The 22976-nt window shown below is 38.8% G+C and overlaps 1 protein-coding gene across 4 annotated transcripts; it reads left to right on the plus strand.

The window, feature by feature from the left end:
• Positions 1–362: 362 nt before the first annotated feature.
• si:dkey-239i20.2 lies at positions 363–22182 on the plus strand. Of its 4 annotated transcripts, none has more exons than XM_052096044.1 (10): positions 391–486; positions 2074–2242; positions 6007–6151; positions 13237–13425; positions 13544–13709; positions 19321–19463; positions 19597–19796; positions 19934–20289; positions 20658–20730; positions 21177–22182. In XM_052096044.1, the coding sequence occupies exons 3-10, from the start codon at positions 6020–6022 to the stop codon at positions 21604–21606; spliced, it is 1689 nt and encodes a 562-aa protein (XP_051952004.1). In that variant the 5' UTR covers positions 391–486; positions 2074–2242; positions 6007–6019; the 3' UTR covers positions 21607–22182. The 4 variants fall into 4 exon arrangements, with proteins under 4 accessions (XP_051952005.1, XP_051952004.1, XP_051952007.1 ...); XM_052096046.1 differs by lacking the exon at positions 391–486 and adding an exon at positions 525–560; XM_052096045.1 differs by lacking the exon at positions 2074–2242 and having other exon boundaries at positions 363–486.
• Positions 22183–22976: the final 794 nt, after the last annotated feature.

The raw sequence follows: 22976 nt of genomic DNA on the forward strand, positions 1-22976 counted from the left end.
TATTGCTATTTTACTCTTCTTTAGACTATTACATTGAAATGCTGGGTCTGGGACAAGGCTTCAACGATCAAATCTGTAAATAAAAGGCATTTGAAAATTCACAAAAGTTTCTAAGTCAGTTTTAAAGTGACCTTTATACCGCAAAAAGTAGAAATCTGCTCGATTGAATAATAATCAACCCTATAGACATGAAATTGTACAAAGCTGATGAAAAACTAAACAATTCTGCTTCATATTACAGTATACACAATCACACCAAATAATTCGATCTTAATGTTGTGTGTTTGTATATTTAACAGGAATTTGATCCCATTCAAATCTTTATCTCTTTATTCTATGTCAGATATATTTAGCTAGTTGAACATTGATAGACCGGTGACCAAATGAATCTCCGCCCCTGTTGAAACACTGCAGCTGTGTGAAGTCTAAATGTTTCTATTTTATCGATCACCATCATACATTTCTACACTCACCGCATTCAACAAGGTAAATACAATGACACACACTTTTTATTGACCAAATGCAACTCCGTAGTCGAGAGGAACTGTGTTTTAAAACAGGTATATTTACGTTACGTAACTTCATTGTTAACATAAAAAGAGATGTTAAGATCTGTTACTTTATCCGAATGCGACTAAATTACAAAGTCTTTTCAGATGCTGTATGTAAATTCCGTTTTCATAAGCCGAGTTTACCGAGTAGATTTCAAAATAAGTTAGCAGAAGTGATATGCTAGTGATGACGTAACCAAGCAGAAGTTTTTACGATTGGAGTCGTACTGTCCATCTTGGATTGTGTACACACGATTATTTAAGAACAAAATGGACCACTGTATGTTGTATTTCTTTACGAAAGAGTTTACCTTAAGTTTACTACGGTTTCTACTGTATTTTGTAATAAAACTGTGGTAACTTGTAATGAGTCAACACTGCCATCAAAGAACGGAGTGAAAGAAAAATTCTTAAACCAACACTGTTTAAAAGAGATACCATGAATAATGACTACAGCAGTGTCAGGCGGTGTGACGAAACCTCGGTTCCCTGAGACGAAGGGAACGAGACATTGCGTAGTAACTAATGGGGAGTGCCTTCATACACAATCTATTTGAAATCTCTCTATAATAACGCCAATATTCTAATCCTACCTTAGGCTGTTAGAAATGCATATTGGTCAAACTCCAGCACTTTTTATAAATTAACTGCAAGCTGACAATATACAAGCAAACCATAAAATATGTCCAACCTGTCATAGACAAATTCAAAGTAGAATAAATACATTTTCATTGTATAGTGATTATAAAATGTAGATCTGCAGAAAGATAATGTGTCCTTTCCCAACAAAACATTTTAGTTAATGGTTAAATTCTTTTGATAATAATGAAGTTACTGCCTAAATATGTTTTGCCCAATAAAATATGCGATAGTTGCACATTCTTTTCTAAATAAAATCTAACAACAAAGATATTTAGTCAAACTTTAAAACAATACTAACTGGGCCTCATTTGTTTATTAAGAAATCACACACAAGGGTTTGTTAACTTGTTAAAATAATTTGTTTATTTTCATAAAAGTTGAACATGACAGGGTGGACAACAAGATGACAGGGTGGAACCTGGCATGACAGGGTGGACAAATGCTTTAATGGGTGAACTAGAAGAGAACAGGAACATTAAAGAAACAACAGGAACAACAAGAAACCCTTAAGCAATATAAAGAAGAATTTCAGAAATTAATTTTCTGCATCACTCTAATTGATCTTCCACATACTTCCAAACAGACGGATCAATCTGTAGAGAGCGCTTGTTCAGAGCTTGTGGTTCTGGCATTAGGCAAAGTATCTGCCAATCATGGTACCAATCGATGTCCTCCCTGGGACCTGGCCAAAAGAACTTGTTGGTGCCATTACGGTGCATACACTTAATTTTCACACTGTGCCCTTCCACATCCATGATGACACCTGGGTAGCCTTCATTGTCATAATTGACAATGCACCACTCTCCGATGTGCTTTGACTCGATCATTTCTGGTCTCATTTGGTTATCTTGTGTCTTTCCACATGCTTTGGCCTTATCAGATGAAAGTGGAACATCAGTGAGAGTGACCTCCTGAAGATTAAAGCAGGTGGTCCAAAACACCATCCTCCCTTTTACACAGGAATGAAATGTCTCTGTACATCATCTGTCCAGGTGTCAAACTGATTGCTTGATGGATTCTCATGGTTCCTTTTACAGCAGCTATTGTAGGTACGTAAAGTGAGATAAATAAATAAATAAATAAATAAAATTTCTTTTAAGCACAACATGTGAAAAAAGCATCAGATCAGGGACTTGTAGGAACTAGGAACGATTTTAGTTCTAGGACCTCCTTTAGGGGGAACTAAATTAGCTCCTATTTCAGAGTAGGGTCTAAGCCAGCACTATAGGCCACTTCAGAGTTCCTACTGCCAGTGCAAATGCAACCAGAAATATGGTCCAGGGGGAAATTAGTTCTAACCCTAACCCTACCCCTACCACCCTGCTAGAGCTATGCAGTGCAAAAGCCCCTTATGGAGTACGTTGGATTATGGACTGGAACTTTAACTGACTATTACCTCAGGCTTTGATTCAATATCCATCTCTGGGACAAAGAACAGCTCGACAGATGTGTTCAGGCTTCTCAATTTGTCAAATAAGCTCTGGGCATCAGGGATGTCTCCTCCTTGGGCCACAATCCGGTCTGCTGACCTCTTAAGGGCCCCACCCAAACCGTCTGGTGCACCCTTCCCATGGCTAGCCTCAAAAAAATTCCATGTTATTCCCTTGAAGCCATACTTGTAGGGTTCCGTTGAGAGAAAGAAGAAATTTCCTTTTTGTCTGTATTGTGTTGCTGGCCCGTCTCTAAAAAAAAAAAGTTCACGTCCACTCATGTATAGAATCTACTGTTATAATATGTGTTATAACTGTGTTATATCTGTTCTGATATGTGAAACAAAAAATCAAAATGTGGCAAAAACTGTAAATGTCCTCCCTGTCATGAACCATGTCCACCCTGTCATTGGAAGGCTTGGTGACAGGGTGGACATTTTTGGCTAAAGTTAGCATTTAATGAGCACATGGTGTGTAGCAGTTAGCAAAGTGATTCACTGACTGAAGCTGACTGTGCACTGTTTAAAATCTCTATTTTGAATTTCTGAAAAGTTTTTATATTAATTAATATTTCACAATGACAGGGTGGACATATTAAGCTTGACAACACGCAACTACAAACACAATATGATGAAAATTAGGAAATATAAGTGTAGATACTTACTGCGTGTGCAGCAGATGTTTTAACCTCCACTGAAGAAAGACCAAATGGGGGAGGGGATGTCACTGTGTACATCAGTTGGTTTCTTAAAGGGGCGTTTACCCAATAATGACAGGGTGGACAGCAATTTCAGGGACACATGCAAAATGCTTAATATTATTATGAAAATAAAATATAAATAATCAAAATGACTTGTTTTATTAAATAATTTGATGAGGACAATAAGAACATTCAAAAAGTATTTTCATTTTATGTCATTTAACCACTTTTTACACTCACTGAAGTTAGCTGAGTAGCTTGTGGGACATGCCAAAATCACATACATCTAATCAAAGAAAATGGTATAAAATCAGAAAAACACATTTCAAGAGACTTATCATTGTACTTGTATGTGTGTAAGTGTTTGGCCATTTATAATAAAACCTCAGAATTTCATTATTTTGCATTATGTTCATGATGACTGAGCGATTCTGATGAGGACACCAAAGGCACTTTATAGTGATATTGACTCGGCTATGGTGTTTGAGCCCCGCCTGTTTTGCTGCGAAACTGACCGTTATAAAAACAGGTGCACAGACACCATTTCCTCAGAATTTCTGGCTGAGAACAAGGAGCGCATCGCTCGTGCCTTAAGAACTCTTGAGTCTTGTAGTGCGGTTAGCGTTCGCAATGTCTCATTCTCTCAGGGATCCAAGGTTAAATACGTAAACGAGATGTTACGTTACGACTCAGTCCACTTGACATTGCATAGTAACGCATATGGGGAACAGAATCCCATCACGCCGCACTACACGACATAACTTCCCCGAGAGGAAATATGGAGGCACATTCTTATGTGACGATGACCGACATGAGCATGCCGCAGTGAGTGATCCTCATGATGGCCAGGAGGAGAGCGCTCATAACGAATATATGAACTATAGTCATATAGTATAATTAACTCCTTATGAACCCAGTCGGGAAGGGAGTTTATTTATAATGAAAGTGCTTGTGACTTTATGATAATTATAACAGCCTGAATGCTGGCGGTTGTGTAATGATGGGGAGCCTGTATTTAAAGGGAAGGGCATAAGTATATATTTATATGGCCAATGAATAGCAAGTGCTTTAAACAGAGCTCTAAACGAACGCGAATCTCAAAAATATCCTGTGATATCCCTCAGAACGGGGGGACTATTCGTGAGCGAAGCCACTTGAGACTCATGTCCTCACAGTGAGGACAGTCTGTCTACATATGGGCACGGCCCAGACAGAAAACGCAGCTCTCTTGCACAAGGAACTTTTTTAGTTTTAGTTTAATTTTGAAAAAAAAGACGCATTGTTTTTTCTTTCGAGTATGTGTGGCAGTCATTTAATTATTGGCTACAGTGGTTCTCAACCATGTTCCTGGAGACCCCCCAACACTACACATTGTGGAAATCTCTCTTATCAAACACACCTGATTCAAATCATCAGCTCGTTAGTGGAGACTCCAAGACCCGAATTGGTTGTGTAAGAAGAGGGAGATTTTGTGAAAGATGCTAAAAACACAGTGAAACGCGACACAGTTTTCAAAAGACACGCATCTATGAATGTTTATATGGTAAACAATTGAAAACGCGTGAGCGGACACAAAAACACATTTGGCTTGAACAGCCCCTTATTCACATGACACTGAACTAGCTTTCTTTTACCTCTCAAAAAGGCAGTCTTTTTTCAGATGATTGTAGGTATATATTAACTTTATCCAGCGCTGTTTGTTAACTCTGCTCTGTCCTTAAATATCATGTTACTGTTTTAATGAGTGAGAAACCGCTCCAAATGATTCCATTAGAGAGCAGTCCGAATTAACTAACTGGATGAATCGTGAATCGATTCATACCATTTTGTAAGCCTGTTTAGCCAATTCACTGAAATGAACCAACTCAAAAGGATTATTTATTCACAGCTGCAGGCGCCACTGGTGCTTACAATAATGTTGCGTGAACTGAAATGAAATGGAACATCCGGTTACACAACAAGACATTGCGAAAGCTGGCTGCACTACCACTTTAGAGTTTCATAATACGAGTGAGTCACACTTGTCCCTAGGCCAAATGCCCGTCTAAAGTGGCAGGTCTCAGACACCATTGTCAATCAGAGGATTGGCATGATTTAATAAGGGTTTCAACAAGGTTGTCTAATAAGAACTTCCCCATAGTGCTTACAGCAACGTCTCATTCCCTTCATCTCAGGGAACCGAGGTTACATATGTAACCAGAGATGTTTTTGGTGTAAATCATAGTTTTACTGTAGTAATGTTGTAGTGAAGTCAAGAAATCCTCTTTTTTTTTTTTGTTTGGCACAAACTATGGTTTTAATGCAGTATACTGTATCTAGTAACCATGGTTTTACTAAAGATTAACCATGGTTAATCTTGTGGTTACTATGGTTTTACTACAAATATCAAGGTTAAAATATGGTTACTGTTGTAAAACCCTAGTATGTATATTAGTGAAACAACTTAAATGAAATTCTACACATATATACTTGCCTTATACATAACTATACATTTAAACCTATAATCTTAATGTTCATGTCCATGTTATTTGTCAGCTTGTTATTTCTCATTATTAATGGCTTACAGATTAACAGTTTTGGCCTTGGAGATAAAATCATAGCAGCATCTTCCCAATCATAACAAAGTCTGACCTGTAGAAACAAATTTAAATCTCAGTATTACCACCTGCATCTACTTCTGAAGGTTGTGAATCAGCATGGCTAAGCGTGTGGCTGTGATTGGAGGAGGAACCTCAGGACTGGCCAGCATCAAATGCTGCTTGGATGAAGGCCTGGAACCAGTGTGCTTTGAGAGCAGCAATGACATTGGAGGACTCTGGTGTTTTAAGGTGAGAAAGTTGATTAACATGTTAGTCTTATTTACCAAAAACTTTGTATTTTACCCATTTTTAAAAACACTGCCGATAATTCCACATTCTGGAAGTTATTTTGACAGATAAAATATTATGTAGCAGGAACCACAGTTAATCTTTTCTTCGATCAGAGTTGTTTCCATGAAACTTCACTCATTGCCATCCCCTGCACCTCAGATTCAGAATGAGCTTTATTGCCAAGTAAAAAGCTAATTGAAAATATAAAAAGCTAATTGAAAATATAATATACAGTATATAGTAATACACAATAAGACAAAAACCTACATATATGGATGTACAACTACAAATCTGTTATATACAGATAGTGCAAGGGAATATAAGAATAGGTAGGATATGTTAGATAAATATAAATAGACTAAGCTCTGTATTGCACATAATTATTGCTCAATGGGGCAGTTTAACTGTTCATAAGGAAAAAAAAACATTTGTGCCTGAAGGTTCTGGTGCTCAGTGCTGTGTTGCACCAGAAGGCAACAGTTCTAAAAAGGTAGTGGTCTGGGTGAGTGAGGTTACAGCCCTTTTCCTCAATCTGGAAGTGTACAGTTCTTGAAGGTAGGGCAGGGGGCAACCAATAATCCGCTCAGAAGTCCGAACTGTCTTTTGTAGTCTTCTTATGTCCAATTTTGTAGCTGAACCAAACCAGACAGTTATTGAAGTGCAGAGGACAGACTCAATTTCTGCAGAGTAGAACTGGATTAGCAGCACCTGTGGCAGGTTGAACTTCCTCAACTGGCGAACAAAGTACAACCTCTACTGGGCTGTTATCACAATTAAGTCAATATGGGTCTCCCACTTCAGGTCCTGTGATATGGTAGATCCCAGGAACCTGAAAGACTCCACTGCTGCCACAGTGCTGTTCAGAATGGTGAGTGGGGTTAACACTGTGGTGTTCCTCTTAAAGTCCACTATGATCTCCACTGTTCTGAGCCTGTTCAGCTCCAGGTCGTCGTCATCTTGGATGAGGCTGATGAAAGTAGTGTCATCTGCAAACTTCAGGAGCTTGAGAGAGGTGTCCTTGGTGGTGCAGTTATTTGTGTACAGGGAGAAGAGTAGCGGGGAGAGCACCATCCCTGAGGGGCACCAGTGTTGATAGTACAGGTGATGGAAGTGAATGTCCCCAGTCTCACTAGCTGCTGCCTGTCCATCCATCAAAAAGATGCTGATCCACTGACAGATATAGGTGGGAACAGAGAGTTGGGTTAATTTAGTCTGGAGAATAGCTGGGATGATTGTGTTGAAAGCCGAACTGAAGTCCACAAAAAGGATCCTTGCATATGTCCCTGGTCTGTCCACATGTTGCAGGATATGATGCAATCCCATGTTGACTGCATCATCCACTGACCTGTTTGCTCGATAAGCAAATAGATGGGGATCCAGAAAGGATCTAGTGATGTTCTTCAGGTGGGCCAGCACCAGTTTCTCAAATGACATCATGACCACAGACAGCAGAACAATATCAGGGTAGTCATTAAGTCCTGAGGTCTTGGGTTTCTTTGGGACAGGGATGATGGTGGAGGGTTTGAAGCAGCTGGGAACTTCACAGTGCTCCAGTGATCTGTTGAAGATCTGCGTGAAGATGGGGGCTAGCTGGTTGGCACAGGCTTTTAGGCAAGTGGTTGAAACACCTCTTGGCCCCATGCTTTCCTTGTCTTTTAATTTCAGAAGACCCGGCACACATCCTCTTCACAGATCTTAAGTGCAGGTTGAGTAGCATTAGGAGTGTGGTTGCAGGAGGTGTTGGTGTGAAGTGAAAGTCAGAGTGGGTGTGGTGTGTGTGACTGGGCTTTTCAAATCTACAGTAAAACACATTCTGGTTGTCAGCCATCTTGGTGTCTTTTAGTTAGGAATGTCTTTCAGGCCTCTCCACACTGATGCAAAGCTTGTTTTCCAGCTTCTCAGAGTAGCTTCTTTTAGCCACTCTCCTTTGTTAGTGTGTCTTTTGGCCTGATTATACAAAATGTTATTCCCACTTCTGTAAGCATCCTCTTTGGCCTGACAAAGCTGCCTGAGTTTTGCTGTAAATCACGGTTTGTCATTGTTGAATGTAAAATAAGTCCTAGTTGGAATGCACATATCCTCACTGAAAATTATATATGATGTTACAGTATCTGTGAGTGTGGATATTCTAGATGAATACTCTGCAGTGCTGTTCAAAAGCTGTGCTGTCCATTATTATGACCAGCACGCTGGCTTGCTTCTCTCACTTGCATCTCATTGCGTGCTTGAACAACACAGCTACTCCTCTGACTAAAATGTCCAGCAAAATGTCATAATTGTCAAAAACCTGAATTAGACTTATTGATTTGGCCATATAAACACACCACAAGTAAATATGATTGTGGATTTGCTGGCGTGTAGCAACCCCTGATAACATTAATGTTCACTAGTATGTGTTGTAAAAATGCCACCTCGCTTGCCCAATGGTGGAATCCAGCTAAGTGTTTTTTTTACAAATTTTTACTAAATTACTAATACTTTTCAGATAATACCAACATACCATTACCCGAATAGTAGTTTTGTTTGGTTCTATAGTGTATCATTTCCTATTACACTTGACTAGAATTAAATTAGCATTAAGCAGGGGTCGCGACTAATGCTCTTTGGACGGGTCGATCAATATTACATTGTTCCAAATAGCACGTTCTTTTAGCCTTTACAGTCTATTACACTTAACTAAATTAAAATGGTTAATCAGAAAGATTAAGATCCTAGTTGTTGTGCTACATGCTCCATCAAATGCTGGCTCTTAGTATGTATTAACCCTGATCACAGATTTGCAGTAACTGGAATTTAACATAATCTACTAAAGCCAAGTATTGTGTGAGAATAGTATCAAGTTTAACAATTTATTAGTCAGGTAAATATGTATCAAGCCAATTACATAACTAATCAATTCAGCAACAATCAATACAAAATATCTAATGCTCAAATATGTATCTTAAGAGTAACAGATGTATATCTGACTTTAGCAAAGTACGTAGTTTGAAACTACAGGGATTTCTTGCTACAGAAAATTCCAATGAACATTGTGTTACATTTCTTTAAATACTCAAACCAGAGAAAACATAAACAATGGCAATTTGGGAGTGGTTAGGTTTGGAAGTCATACTTTATCTTCATACAGGAGGTAATTTAGATGAAAGACCAAGGAGGTAGGTGCACCCCCAAACATTGGCCAGAATTGTTCTATATTCTTAACTGTATTACCAGACATTATGCTGTTGTGGGGATGAGACCATAGTACCAGTCGCACTGAGACAATTTACATTATACAAAACATGCCTAGTTACATTATTGTTATATAACAGATATTATATTTTGTTACATACAGAGTTTAGGTGAGTTTGAGGTGATTTTGAGCTGAAGGTGAAAGAAGGAGTAGAAGGAGTGGGAAGAAAATGGGACAGATGTGGTAGAGCAACAATGAGGAGTGAATTTGCAATCTTTGCTCAGTGGGGTGTAGTGCCTCAGCAACAGATGCTGATTGTGAGAAAGTTCATATGTTGACTCTCAGAGATCATACATTTGCTCTTTGCCTCCCTGGGGAGTTTTGTCCTTTGAATTTAAACACCTTGGCACCCTGCCTTATAGTGTCTTATTTTTACTTGAATGCCATTGTTAGTATAAGCCAAGTAAATGTGAGCTTTGATCCATTTAGGATCCTGATATGTTTTGTTTTTTATTTAGTTTTTTTATTTTTCTCCCCTTTTCTCCCCAATTTAGCATGCCCAATTCCCAATTCGCTCTAGGTCCTCGTGGTGGTGTAGTGACTCCATCCAGGTGGCGGAGAATGAATCTCAGTTGCCTCCACGTCCACGCATCTTATCACGTGGCTTGTTGTGCGTGTTACCACGGAGACGTAGGCTTCATGGTATTCTCCATGGCATCCACGTCCCCCACCCAGAGTGAGAACCACATTATAGCGACCATGTGGAGGTTACCCCAACGTGACTCTACCCACTCTAGCAACCGGGCCAATTGGTTGCTTAGGAAGCATGGCTGGAGTCACTCAGCACGTCCTGGATTCGAACTTGCTACTCCAGGTGTGGTAGTCAGCATCTTTACTCGCTGAGCTACTCAGGCCCCCTGGATCCTGATATGTTTTAATAGTTTATCTATTCTTCTCTTAAAGTGTGTATGTAGGTCGGGTGCGTGCCTGCCATGCTTGTCAGAGGCAATTTAATGTACAGTAGGTGAACTTGGACCTTGGCTGTGTTCTTTTAATATTTGGAGGCAGGGCTGCAGTTAGGAATTCGTAGGCCCGTACAAAATGTTTTCAGCGGGCCCCCCTCCTGTCCATTGTATCAGCTAGTGCTACCTAGACAGCTTTCACGGTTGTGAGCGGTATCCTTGTTTATATCTGCGTCTCCCCAGGACTTGACATATACTCTTTGACTTACCGGCCAGTGTCACTAGCCCCATCCCACAAAAAGTGATAAAGACAATTAGAAACTTTAACTGTATGCATTTGTTTGGACATTTTATTTGAACAATAATAATGTAAAGTTCAACAGGACACAGAACTAATGATTTAAGTCACCTTTTGAAATCTGAAGGCAAACATGCCCAGTAAGAGAAGTAGTAGGACAGAACAAAGGGAAAATGTTGTCAATAATTTGTCCATGGAGATCCAGATTTCAACCCCTTTAACTATTCTAAATTGTATTTGTATTTAACTATTCTAAACTACAACTTCTAATTTAAAAATTCCATGAAGTAAAAAAAGGTAGATTGGTTAAAATCGATGTTGATGCATTTCATACAGTTGTCTCTTTTGTTTTGTTTTTTTGCACTTCTATAAATCAAATTTTTATGATTATTTCATATGTATATAAGTTAACTATCATACATATTTATTTGTTTATTATGAGACAAATGTGTAGTAAAAAATAACTACTATATTATGTTGATTTTCTGCACAACAATGGTTAATTAGCAGTACCTTATATGTGTGTACATGTACATATTATACATGCTATTTCTTACACAAAGTGACGCTGTTATTTCAGAGATTGACTTGATTTACATTTGACATAGCTATTTTATGAAGAAGCAATGTGGAAGTAAACTATAGCAAGTTTTGTCTGATTAACATTATTTATTGATTCGTTGATATAACACAGAAAAACACAGCATATATACAATGAATCAACATTTAACCCCCACTATTACCCCAACCCCTCCCCAATTACCAACCCCACCCTGACTCCCAACGAACACCCCTGTTGTCACATATAAGCATACACAAACTAAAATAAATAAATAAGAAATATAATAATCATAGACATCCAAAACTATACCTCTCTCTCCACAGCCCCTCCCCGGGAGTCCCCCAAAAACACTAAATAACTGCCCCATTTCCTAACAGACAAATCCCAAATCCCCAGCCTTCTACATGACACTTCCTCGAAAGCTGCTACCCTCCCCATCTCTTTGCACCACTCCTAAAATGAGGGCACTCCAGCTCACTTCCATCCCCTTACGATAAGCTGGTTAGAACCCAATTCTTTATGTGTTTATCTGCCATATTGATGACTGCCCTATCGCCCAAAATACAGAATCTGGGGCAAAATTAAATTTGAGTGCCCAATACATCACACATAAAACTCTAAACCCCCGCCACCACCCCTAAAAAACCTTCTACCTTTCTTATTGCACACACTCTCTCTCTCTGGTATAGGGCTGTCATGCTTTTTAGTCACTCTCTCCCCTTTATGATGCTCTGGCGTGTCCTTTAGGCCTCCCACCGCCATCACTATAATGAGAGACGGGTGTTAAAGATAATTATGGGCCAGGTGACGAGCCCTACCGCTCTCCCTCTCCCGCAGACTGACACATGAGCACACCCCCCCATGTCACACACGTATATTCCAAAATTCTTAAAAACAATCCCTTTCTACCATATCAAACGCCTTTTCAGCATCAAGTGAGATGGCAGCGATTCTCCACTGTCCACATTATATTGATGAAACGCCTAATGTTATCAGAAGAGCTGCTACCCCGAATAAACACCATCTGATCTATATGTATATGAGATGTCATAACTTTACATAATCAGTTTTTATATTTACATCTAGCAGGATCAGGGAAATTGGACGGTTACTCTTACACTCACTTGGATCTTTGTTCTTTTTTAAGAATCAGACTGATCCCGGCTTCTGTCATGGTTGGTGGTAGCTTTCCATTCTTTAATGATTCCATGTAAATTTTTAACAAAAGTGGAGCCAGTTCTGTAGGTTAAGATCTAAAAAATTCAGTGGCAAAGCCACTTGGCCCTGGAGCTTTGCCTGTAGCCACATTCATCAATTCTGTAAGTGTCTTTTAATATTGCTTGAGCCTGAGGATTTTGAATTCTTTGGCATATTGTCTTCCTTGAACAGTTAAGAATCAGGGTGTATCGAATCTCACCAGTTTATGACACAAAAAGTATTAAAACTAGCAAAGTGCGCAGAGCTCACCGTTCACACGTCCAAACCTCGCATGGTGCCACGCGACTCCTCAACTATTGCAAGTTTAACAAATGAACAGTATGATTTGGCTAGTGTCATTTTGGTGTACTACTGAAATTAAGTAAGTTGTCTCAATAAGTGAAGAGAAAATATTAAAAGCAAACACATTAATATGTGTTTGACAGCCAATTGCATCTCATGAAATTTCAATGTGGAAGTAATGAATCCTGTTCCAAATTTGTTTCTATTTATTATTTTTTTATTGACTTGAATGTTTTTGAACATTTTACACTATCTGGGTATTTTGGAGATCCATTTCTGACATATGTGCCGGGTCTCTAAAGACCTGAGTTTGTTATAATGTTTGGCGAAACACACATGCATTTAAGGGTTAAACTGTTTCTAATCCCTGTTTGCCAGTGTGCCTTTATGATTGGGCTATTGAGTGTGTATATAGACAAGAGGAGGGGGCCTAGCACTGAACCTTGAGGCACTCCAGAATCAAGACAGATCCTGAGTAAACAAGAGTCTCCAAGAAACCAAACTCTTTTGCCTAAATTATCCTGCTTGTTTCCTGTCTCTCCATTTTAGGAAAATCCAGATCCAGACCGTGCCAGTATTTACCACTCTTTAATCATCAACACCTCAAAGGAGATGATGTGCTACAGTGATTTCCCCATCCCAGCCCACTTCCCAAACTACATGCACAACTCCTTCATCATGGACTACTTCCGCATGTATGCTGAGCACTTTCAGCTCACGCAGTACATCCGTTTCCAGGTCAGGCCTGAACGGTTGTGATGACACCATAAAACTGTTTGGATGTGAATATACCTCAGATTTGGCTTGGTTTTGGGGTTTTACAGGTTTACATGTTCAATTTCTTTGTGTTTCTCAGACGAGAGTCCTTAATGTCACGCAAAGGCCAGACTTCGCTCACTCTGGACAGTGGGATGTGGAAACCGAGTCAAAAGATGGTAGAAGAGAGAAGCAGGTGTTTGACGCTGTGATGGTCTGCACAGGTCACCACACTCACCCTCACCTGCCTCTAAAGGACTTTCCAGGTACACTACAGAGTAACAGCAAAGCACACAGTGTGCAAACTGCAACCAAAGTGCATGTCAATAAAAGCCAATCTAGGACACGCATGGTAAACTTAGAGAGGTATTTTTTAGATGTACAAGTGTCATTAGCCCTTGAACAGAAAAATTATATACAATGATTAACTTTACATGGCTTGCATCAATGTAAAGTCCCTTGTTGGATCAAAATGATCCAACAAGTCAATGTTTCGTTTTACTAATTACTTATTGTTTTTTATCCCCTTTTCTACCAATTTGGAATGCCCAATTCCCACTACTTAGTAGGTCCTCGTGGCTGTGCGGTTACTCACCTCAATCCAGGTGGTGGAGGACAAGTCTCAGTTGCCTCCGCTTCTGAGACAGTCAATCCACACATCTTATCACGTGGCTCCTTGTGCATGACACCGCGGAGACTCCGCATGTGGAGGCTCATGCTTCTCTCCGCGATCTACGCACAACTTATCACTCGCCCCATTGTGATAGAGAATCACTATTTGCGACCACAAGGAGGTTACCCCCTGTGACTCTACCCATCCTAGCAACTGGGCCAATTTGGTTGCTTAGGAGAGCTGGCTGGAGTCACTCAGCACACCCAATAGTTAACACTATACAATACTGTAAAATGTTTATTGTCTGGGTAATGAAGGAGGCAGGGAACGGTCAACATGAGTAGGTTTATTACTCTTCAGCATCGTTCATAAAACATAAACAAAAAGGCACTCAGTGGCCAAGTAGTCACACACACAAATGAGTAAAAGCGTCTATCAAGCAAACACAGGTACAGTTGCTCTCTGGTCTCTCTCTGTCTTTCTGACGCCTTGTGCAACCTTTTATGTCTCCCTCCGCCATCACTACAATAAAAAACAGCTGTTAGAGATAATGACAACCCAGGTGATGACCCTTACCTCTCTCTCCCCATCACCACAAATAGGTTTATACTGTACAATAATACCTAACGTGCACTTAATCGCTTTATCTCAATAATTCCATGTAAGTGGGGGCTTTCACTTTTTGCAATGACCAGGGTCAAAAATTAAGAGGGGCTCTGGGCAGAAATGCCCCTGAAATTGAAAATGTGGGGGCAAACATTGTCGGGCTGAGTTTCTGTTTTTTTATTAATAATGTCATCTGATCTAGTTCTTAATAACATAAAATGTGATTGGTTGTTGATTGAATTTTATGGGTAGGAGGAAATATACTCTCAATGTAAAACTTATGTTTATGAATTGATTAAACTAAAGTCAGTGGCAGACTTAGTACTAGTCAAAGTAGGCAACCGCCAAGGGTCCCCTAAAAATACAAATTGTATAATATTTTTTTTATTATTATTAATGCTAAATAACGTCTGCTGAAATGTTCGCTGTTCTTTTCAGGACCGTCAATGCAAGCAACTCCCCTTCAAAACAGGCTGTAATGGAATATTCCAAGGTTTTATATGACTACGCAAGTTTGAAAATAGGCGAAATCCAGATACACCACTTGGACAGTTTTGCGAGATTTCACCATATACACTATTGCTAGTTCGGTTTAAATTTTTGGAGGGGAAAAAACATTAGGGTTAGAAAAGGAGAAAAATGGAGGAATCTAAAAAAGTTTTTGCGATTAGATTTCTAATTCAGCTGCTGAGGGTTTGACAGTAAATTTGGTATCTTCTTTCTTCAAAATCCACTGCTCTCTATTTTTTTCCTCTTGTGAAAAGTTGTAGAAATGTAATGTTGTAGTGGATTTTGGCTTTTGCTGTTGAAAATTTGCTGCAATCGTTTACTTCCATGTTCCAAACCCAGGAGTTTGAAAAGAGTCAATGTCGACCATGATGTTGATCAAACCCTGCTGGAAACATCCAGTGTCTAATTTTTGTCTAATGCCTTGTAAATAGTTGAATAGATGGAGGATAGGTGCATTAAAGAAAAAAGGCTGCCAGAATATGGCACATACATTTTTGTTTGATGTTTGCACAGTCTAGTGCTGTCACAGAGACTGGTAAGTTATCTCAGGAAACTTATTTCAGTGATGCCTTTCAGGGAGTAGGAATATTTTCTCCATACCAGTCCATAAAAAAAAAAAATCGCTTACAGCATCTTTAAGGGAAAATCAAGGAAAAAGTCTACCATTGAAGAGGGCCTCATTCCTGTACTTTGCCTTGGGCCCCAAATCACTAAATCTGAATAAAAGAATGACAGTATAATTTATGTATGTTTTGAAAAAAATCCTCATAAATGTTAAAAAAAGAAAAAACATTCTAGGGGGGTAATAATTATTGCGCTTTATGGAAAAGGTCATTTCTGGCACTGGCAATGACATCGATAACTGATCATTTAACATGACATCTGCCAGGCTTTCAGCTGTTCAAAGCGGATCGCATCATGGATTTAACAGGGAAAAGGAGAGGCGTTGAAACATGCTTTTACATCAATGAAAGTTGGTGTATAGATATAACATTGCAGAATTAACTGTATTAACTGTAAGCCGTTCACTGCATTTATGTGTTTTCCTTGTTTATATCCCTCCACACGCGTGTGTGAATGCAGCGCTGCAACAGTTGGCTGATGAAATCACAGACACGGAACAACAATACCTGGACTCAGTTATTATTATTCTTGGGGATTTAAACAAAGCAAATCTCACACGTGAACTGCCCAAATACAAACAGCACATTACATGCCCAACCAGAGACACAACAATAATGGATGCATACCGCTCTGTCCCTAGAGCAGATTTTGGACCCTCTCTGATCATTGTCTGGTACATCTTCCAACCTACAGGCAGAAACTAAAATCTGTTAATCCTGTAGTAAAGACTGTAAATTGTTGGACCAATGAAGCAGAGCTGGAACTAGAAGCCTGCTTTGACTGCACTGACTGGAGTGTTTTTGAGGCTGCAGCAACCAATCTGGACGAGCGCACAGATTACTGTAACATTATATATCAGTTTCGGTGAGGATATGTGCATTCCTACTAGGACTTATTTAACATACAACAATGACAAACCGTGGTTTACAGCAGAACTCAGGTAGCTTTGTCAGGCCAAAGAGGATGATTACAGAGGTGGGGATAATGTTTTGTACAATCAGGCAATGAACACACTGAATAAGATATCACAGTGATATCAACTATTCTGAAAAGCTGAAAAACGACCCTGCATCAGTGTGAAGTGGCTTTAAACAACTTACTAACTACAGGACTCCTGCCCCAACACTGTAGGGAACCAACAACTGGCTGACAATTTGAATGTGTTCTACTGTAGATTTAAAAGGACCAATCTCACACCCCACACCCACTCTGACTTTCACTTCACACAAACATCAACACCTCCTGCAACACCCTTAAGATCTGTGAAGAAGAGGTGTGCTGTTTCTCCCGAAAACAAAAAAACAAGGAAAGCACAGGGCCCAGATGGTGTTTCAACCGCTTGTCTAAAATCCTGTGCTAACCAGCTGGCCCCCATCTTCACACTGATCTTCAGTACATCACTGGAGCAGTGTGAAGTCCCATGATGCTTCAAATGCTCAGTCATCATTCCTGTACCAAAGAAACCCAAAATCACAGGACTTAATGACTACAGACCCGTTGCTCTGTGGTCAAGGACCCCAAGGTCACTAGACCCTTTCTGGATCCCCTTCAATTTGCTTATTGTGCAAACAGGTCAGTGGATGATGCAGTCAACATGGGATTGCATCATATCCTGCAACATCTGGACAAACCAGGGACATATGCAGGGATCCTTTTTGTGGACTTCAGTTCAGCTTGCATCACCATCCTCCTAGCTATTCTCCGTACTAAATTAACCCAACTCTCTGTTCCCACCTCTATCTGTCAGTGGATCAGCAGCTTTCTGACTGATGGACAGGCAGCAGCTAGTGAGACTGGGGAAATAAAATTCCAGCACATGTACAATCAGCACCAAGGGAGGTCTGTTTTCCCCTCTACTCTTCTTCCTGTATACAAATGACTCCACCACCAAGGACACCTCTGTCAAGCTCCTGAAGTTTGCAGATGACACTACTGTCATCGGCCTCATCCAGGATGACGATGAGACTATATACAGAAGGGAAGTTGAACATCTGGCCGTCTAGTGCAGTCAAAACAACCTGGAGCTGAACACACTCAAAACGATGGAGATCATAGTGGACTTTTGGAGGAACACCCCAATATTGTTCCCCCTCACCATTCTGAACAGCACTGTAGCAGCAGTGGAGTCATTCAGGTTCCTGGGCTCTACCATCTTAGAGGATCTGGAGTGGGAGACTAAGAGTCAACTATTGAAAAAGGTTCAGCAGAGGTTGTACTTCCTTCACCAGCTGAGGAAGTTCAACCTGCCACAGGCGCTGTTGATACAGTTCTACTCAGCATTCATTTATTCTGTCCTCTGCACTTCAATAACTCTCTGGTTTGGTGCAGCTCCGAAATCGGATATCAGAAGAATACAAAGGACTTATTAAGGTCTTATTGTGTATTCTATATATACTTATATATTTGTATTTATTTTATTTTGTATTATTATCTCTGTCTTGTTGCTGTATTGTATTGTTGTGCACTGGAAGCTCTTGTCACACAGACAAATTCCTTGTATGTGTAAGCATACTTGACAATAAAGCTCATTCTGATTCTATTTCTGATAAACGCAAATATCACTGAGTGCACCTTTATGGAATCTAAACGTTTAGTTTTGTCCTACATTTTGATCACTGTTATTACGTAAGACTTAAATTGATAGTTTACCCAAAAAGTTTTATTTTCTCATTATTTACTCACTCTCATGCCATCCCAGATGTGTATGACTTTTTTTCTTCTGCTGAACACAAATGAAGATGCTTAGAAGAATATTTCAGCTCTGTAGGTCCAGACAATGCAAGTGAATGGTGACCAGTCATTTGAAGCTCCAAAAATCAAATTAAGGCAGCATAAAAGTAATCCAAAAGACTATAGTGGTTAAGTCTATATCTTCAGAAGCAATATGATATGTGTCTGTGAGAAACAGATGAATATTTAAGTCCTTTTAACTATAAATCCCCACTTTTACTTTCATATTCTTTTAAATTCTGAAAGTGAAAGTGGAGATTTATTGTAAAAAATGATTGAAATATTGATCTGTTTCTCACACAAAGTGATTGCATCACTTTAAAAGAAATATATGAGTCGTATGGATTACATTTATGCTGCCTTTATGTGATTTTTGGAGTTCTGCATTGTATAGACCTACAGAGCTGAGATTTTCTTATCTTCGTTTGTGTTCTGCAGAAAAAAGAAAGCCATACACATCTGGGATGGCATGTGGTTGAGAGAATTTTCATTTTTGGGTGAACTATCCCTTTAAAGATGAAGAGTGTAATTTCTGCACCACTGTATGGAATTATAAAAATAGACGTTGGTTTTCAAGCAGCTTTCTAAATACGTCAGGACCAGGGGGGGCCCCTGCTGCTGTTGATCGAACAAACAAACAGATAATGTTAAGACGATGTTTACTGTTTACAATGTTTACTGTTGTCTCTACACATTAAGGTGGGATAAGAGAAAGAATTTTAACACACTTTAAACACTGATTTTATTGTATTTTTCCATATTATAGTGACTACTTGTTCAAATCCTTTCCTTAGGAATAGACACATTTAAGGGGAAATTCTTCCACAGCCGTGACTACAAAGCCCCTGAAGAATGGAGAGGGAAGAGGGTAGTTGTGATTGGTATTGGGAACTCTGGAGGAGATATTGCTGTGGAGATGAGCAGAATGACCAAACAGGTGATAGGCCACTACTAGGGTACAAATAATTATAATGTAAAAATAATTATACTCATACTTCCAAATATTCTGCTTAGTAATACAGCAATCAGCCACATTGCTTGATATCTCATTCCCTTACTTTTAATTCCAGGTTTATCTTAGCACTCGAAAGGGATCCTGGATACTAAATCGTGTAGGACAGTACGGTTTTCCTACAGATATGTTGTTTAATAAACGAACATATATGTGGGCTCGTGGATTGTTGCCTACTGGATTTATCAACAGTATGGGAGAGAAATTACTCAATAAAAGGTTTAACCACAAGCTCTATGGGCTGCAGCCTGACCACAGGTACAGTGCACACTAGAATAAATCAGTTGTATATGGTACTGGTAGTACTTGGGTACAATCAGGTCATCTTCACCTGAACAGAATAAGACAGAATGTGTGTATTGTACAGTACTAATGTATGCTTTTTTTTCTGCCAGAATTTTCAGCCAACATCCCATGGTCAATGATGATTTACCAAACCGCATCCTCTCCGGTACTATTTTGGTCAAGCCGAACGTGCAGGAGTTCCGTGGCTCAAGTGTTGTGTTTGAGGATGGCACCTTTGAGGATGACATCGATCTGGTGGTGTTTGCCACAGGCTACACTTTCTCATTCCCCTTCCTGTCTTCACATGTAATACCCGTCTCAAAGAACAAAGTATCCCTGTACAAGTATATATATCCTCCACAACTGGAGCGCTCAACTTTAGCTGTGATTGGTCTGATCCAGCCTTTGGGAGCCATTATGCCTATCTCTGAGATGCAAGCTCGCTGGGCTACACGTGTTTTTAAAGGTATCAAACACAGTGCTGACCTCCTACACAGAGAACTACAAGGTTTTTTCTAACCACTTCTTGTAGATTATGAGTCTACTTTTAATATTGGTCAAGGTTTCTTGGGCCAAAAAGAGTTGTACTGGGGAGGGAGTTAAAAGTTTGAAAGTTAGAGTATGTTTACATCAAACTCTTATTTCCAACTCTTATAAAAATATTTATTTAATGTATTGTATGACCCCTTTAAAGAAACCTTTCCATATGTAGCTTATGACCATGTTTTACAAAATTAATCTTTTCCATTTTATTTTGAAATAAAACATTAGTATGACTTGTATGTATATTGTACAGTGTCGTTGTATGTAATACACTGCAATATGTTCACTCAGGACTGTGCAAGCTGCCTTCAATGAGTGCAAAGCTGAAGGACATTAACACAAAGGAGGAGGCAATGGCTCAAAGGTTCTATACAGTTAACACCTTTAATGACTTTATAAAACAACATTAACTATGGAGTACAGTATTACAGTTAAAGGGTTAGTTAAAGATAGAGTACAGTATTACAGTTAAAGGGTTAGTTAAAGATAGAGTACAGTATTACAGTTAAAGGGTTAGTTAAAGATAGAGTACAGTATTACAGTTAAAGGGTTAGTTAAAGATAGAGTACAGTATTACAGTTAAAGGGTTAGTTAAAGATAGAGTACAGTATTACAGTTAAAGGGTTAGTTCCCACAAAAGTACAATTTTGGCAATTAGTCCACAGTATGTGTAAATCGTGAGCTTTTAAATTTGAGGTTGAAAAATTGCAGGCTTGAAAGGGCTAAAGAAATTTGACATTTCACCGTTTTACAATTATCATTTTGTGTTTTTACTGTACGTTGGTGACTTGAAATCATACTGTCATGCAGGTATGTTGCCAGTCAGAGGCACACCATCCAGGTGGACTACATCCCTTACATGGATGAGTTGGCTAAAGAAGTGGGGGTCCGTCCTTCCATGCTGAAATTGCTCCTGACAGACCCTAGAGTGGGTTTAAAAGTGATGTTTGGACCCTGCACCCCTTACCAGTTTCGGTTGTGTGGACCAGGTCGATGGGAAGGTGCACGCCAGGCCATCCTGTCACAGTGGGAGCGAGTCACCCAGCCCCTGAAAACACGCTGTGTACCAGAACAGCAGTCACACCACTCCTCTCCTTTACTCATTTTCTCACTGTCTGTTGCAGCCCTGCTGTCTGCTCTGTATTACGGCAGGGGCAGTCTGTACACACTCACAGGAGACCTTTCATCGCTCCTGAAATGGCTCAGGGCTTATTTACCATTGCCAGTGCCCACACAGTAATCCTGAACAACAAATAATTTGATTGTAAAATAACAATTTTTATGTGTAATTTTGTATTCAATTATGTTATAGTTGTATAATTATTGTGTGGTTTGAATTCACCATCATGTAATTATGAACACTTGTGTTGTGTTGGAATTCCAAGTGGACCTATTGTTGGTCATTTTAAAACAAAAAAGTGTATTTGCTTGTCTTTATCACTACCTGTCTTTTTTTTAATTATGTTTTCTTTAGATTATATCTGATCAGAGCAATAATGATTTAAGTAGTTTCTTCTGAAATTCAAAACATTTTGCCTGAATAATGACTGAGAAGAACCTCTAATTATCTATTGACATTCTTTTGGCCTTAAAATATCTTATTTCATGTTATACATAAACATTTCAAGTTAAGTTTTACAGTGTGGTTTTAGTTGCTTAAAAATTACTAGAGTTTCTTATAGTATTTTTATTAATAAAGCATTTGTAATTTGCATGGTGTAAAGTAAATAACATAAGATAGACATTAAATGCACTGTTTATTTTTGCAAGATTGTTATGCTTTGTTAAAGTTTCAACAAAATAAACACAATCATGAATAAAGAATTACAGTGATTAAGCTGAAAACTGAATGCTATACAAAGGTTATAAAAAGGTAAAAACAAAACTCAATTTTATGCAGGATATTGTTTTGGAATCAATCAAAATTAAAGGATTATTCCGAGTTCAATACAAGTAAAGCTCAATCGACAGCATTTCTGGCATAATGATTATTACCACAAAATTGTATTTTGACGACCCTACTATTGTTAAAGAAGAAGGAAAAAATCTGTGTTTCAGTGAGGCACTTACAATGGAAGTGAAATGGTCAATCTTTTAAAATATTCACTCTTTTAAACGTATAGACACAAAATATAAACAATATGTTTGTTAAAAAGATTTTATTGTAAATCGCACCATTTCTCTTAACAGGGAAACAAGGTTTAAACATTTGGTTAAGTATCAATACTGTTCATAATCATCAAAATGCAGTATTATATTTTTAGGAACACTTACATGTGTTGTTAACTATAAATTCTGTGAATGAACATACAGGCAGATAGCTAGATAGACAAACAGACAGACTGTTTCTCGTTCACCTTTGGCCAGTTTGTTTTCCTACCAAAAACTACAAGCTTTGCCAACACTGTTTTACAATCATCCCAAAAACTAAAAATCTATGTTTTATGTTTTAATATAGACACAGTATAGGGAACGTACAGCACAGAGTCAGCATAATGCAACATAAAATAAACATTGTAAAGTGAATAAACTCATAGACTTAAAGGCACATAAATAAAGTTAGAATATACAATAATAAAAATAAATATATACATTTTAATTTCAAAACAC

This window comes from Xyrauchen texanus, chromosome 28 (assembly GCF_025860055.1).
Source record: "Xyrauchen texanus isolate HMW12.3.18 chromosome 28, RBS_HiC_50CHRs, whole genome shotgun sequence".
In the NCBI taxonomy this organism is placed as follows: Eukaryota; Metazoa; Chordata; class Actinopteri; order Cypriniformes; family Catostomidae; genus Xyrauchen; species Xyrauchen texanus.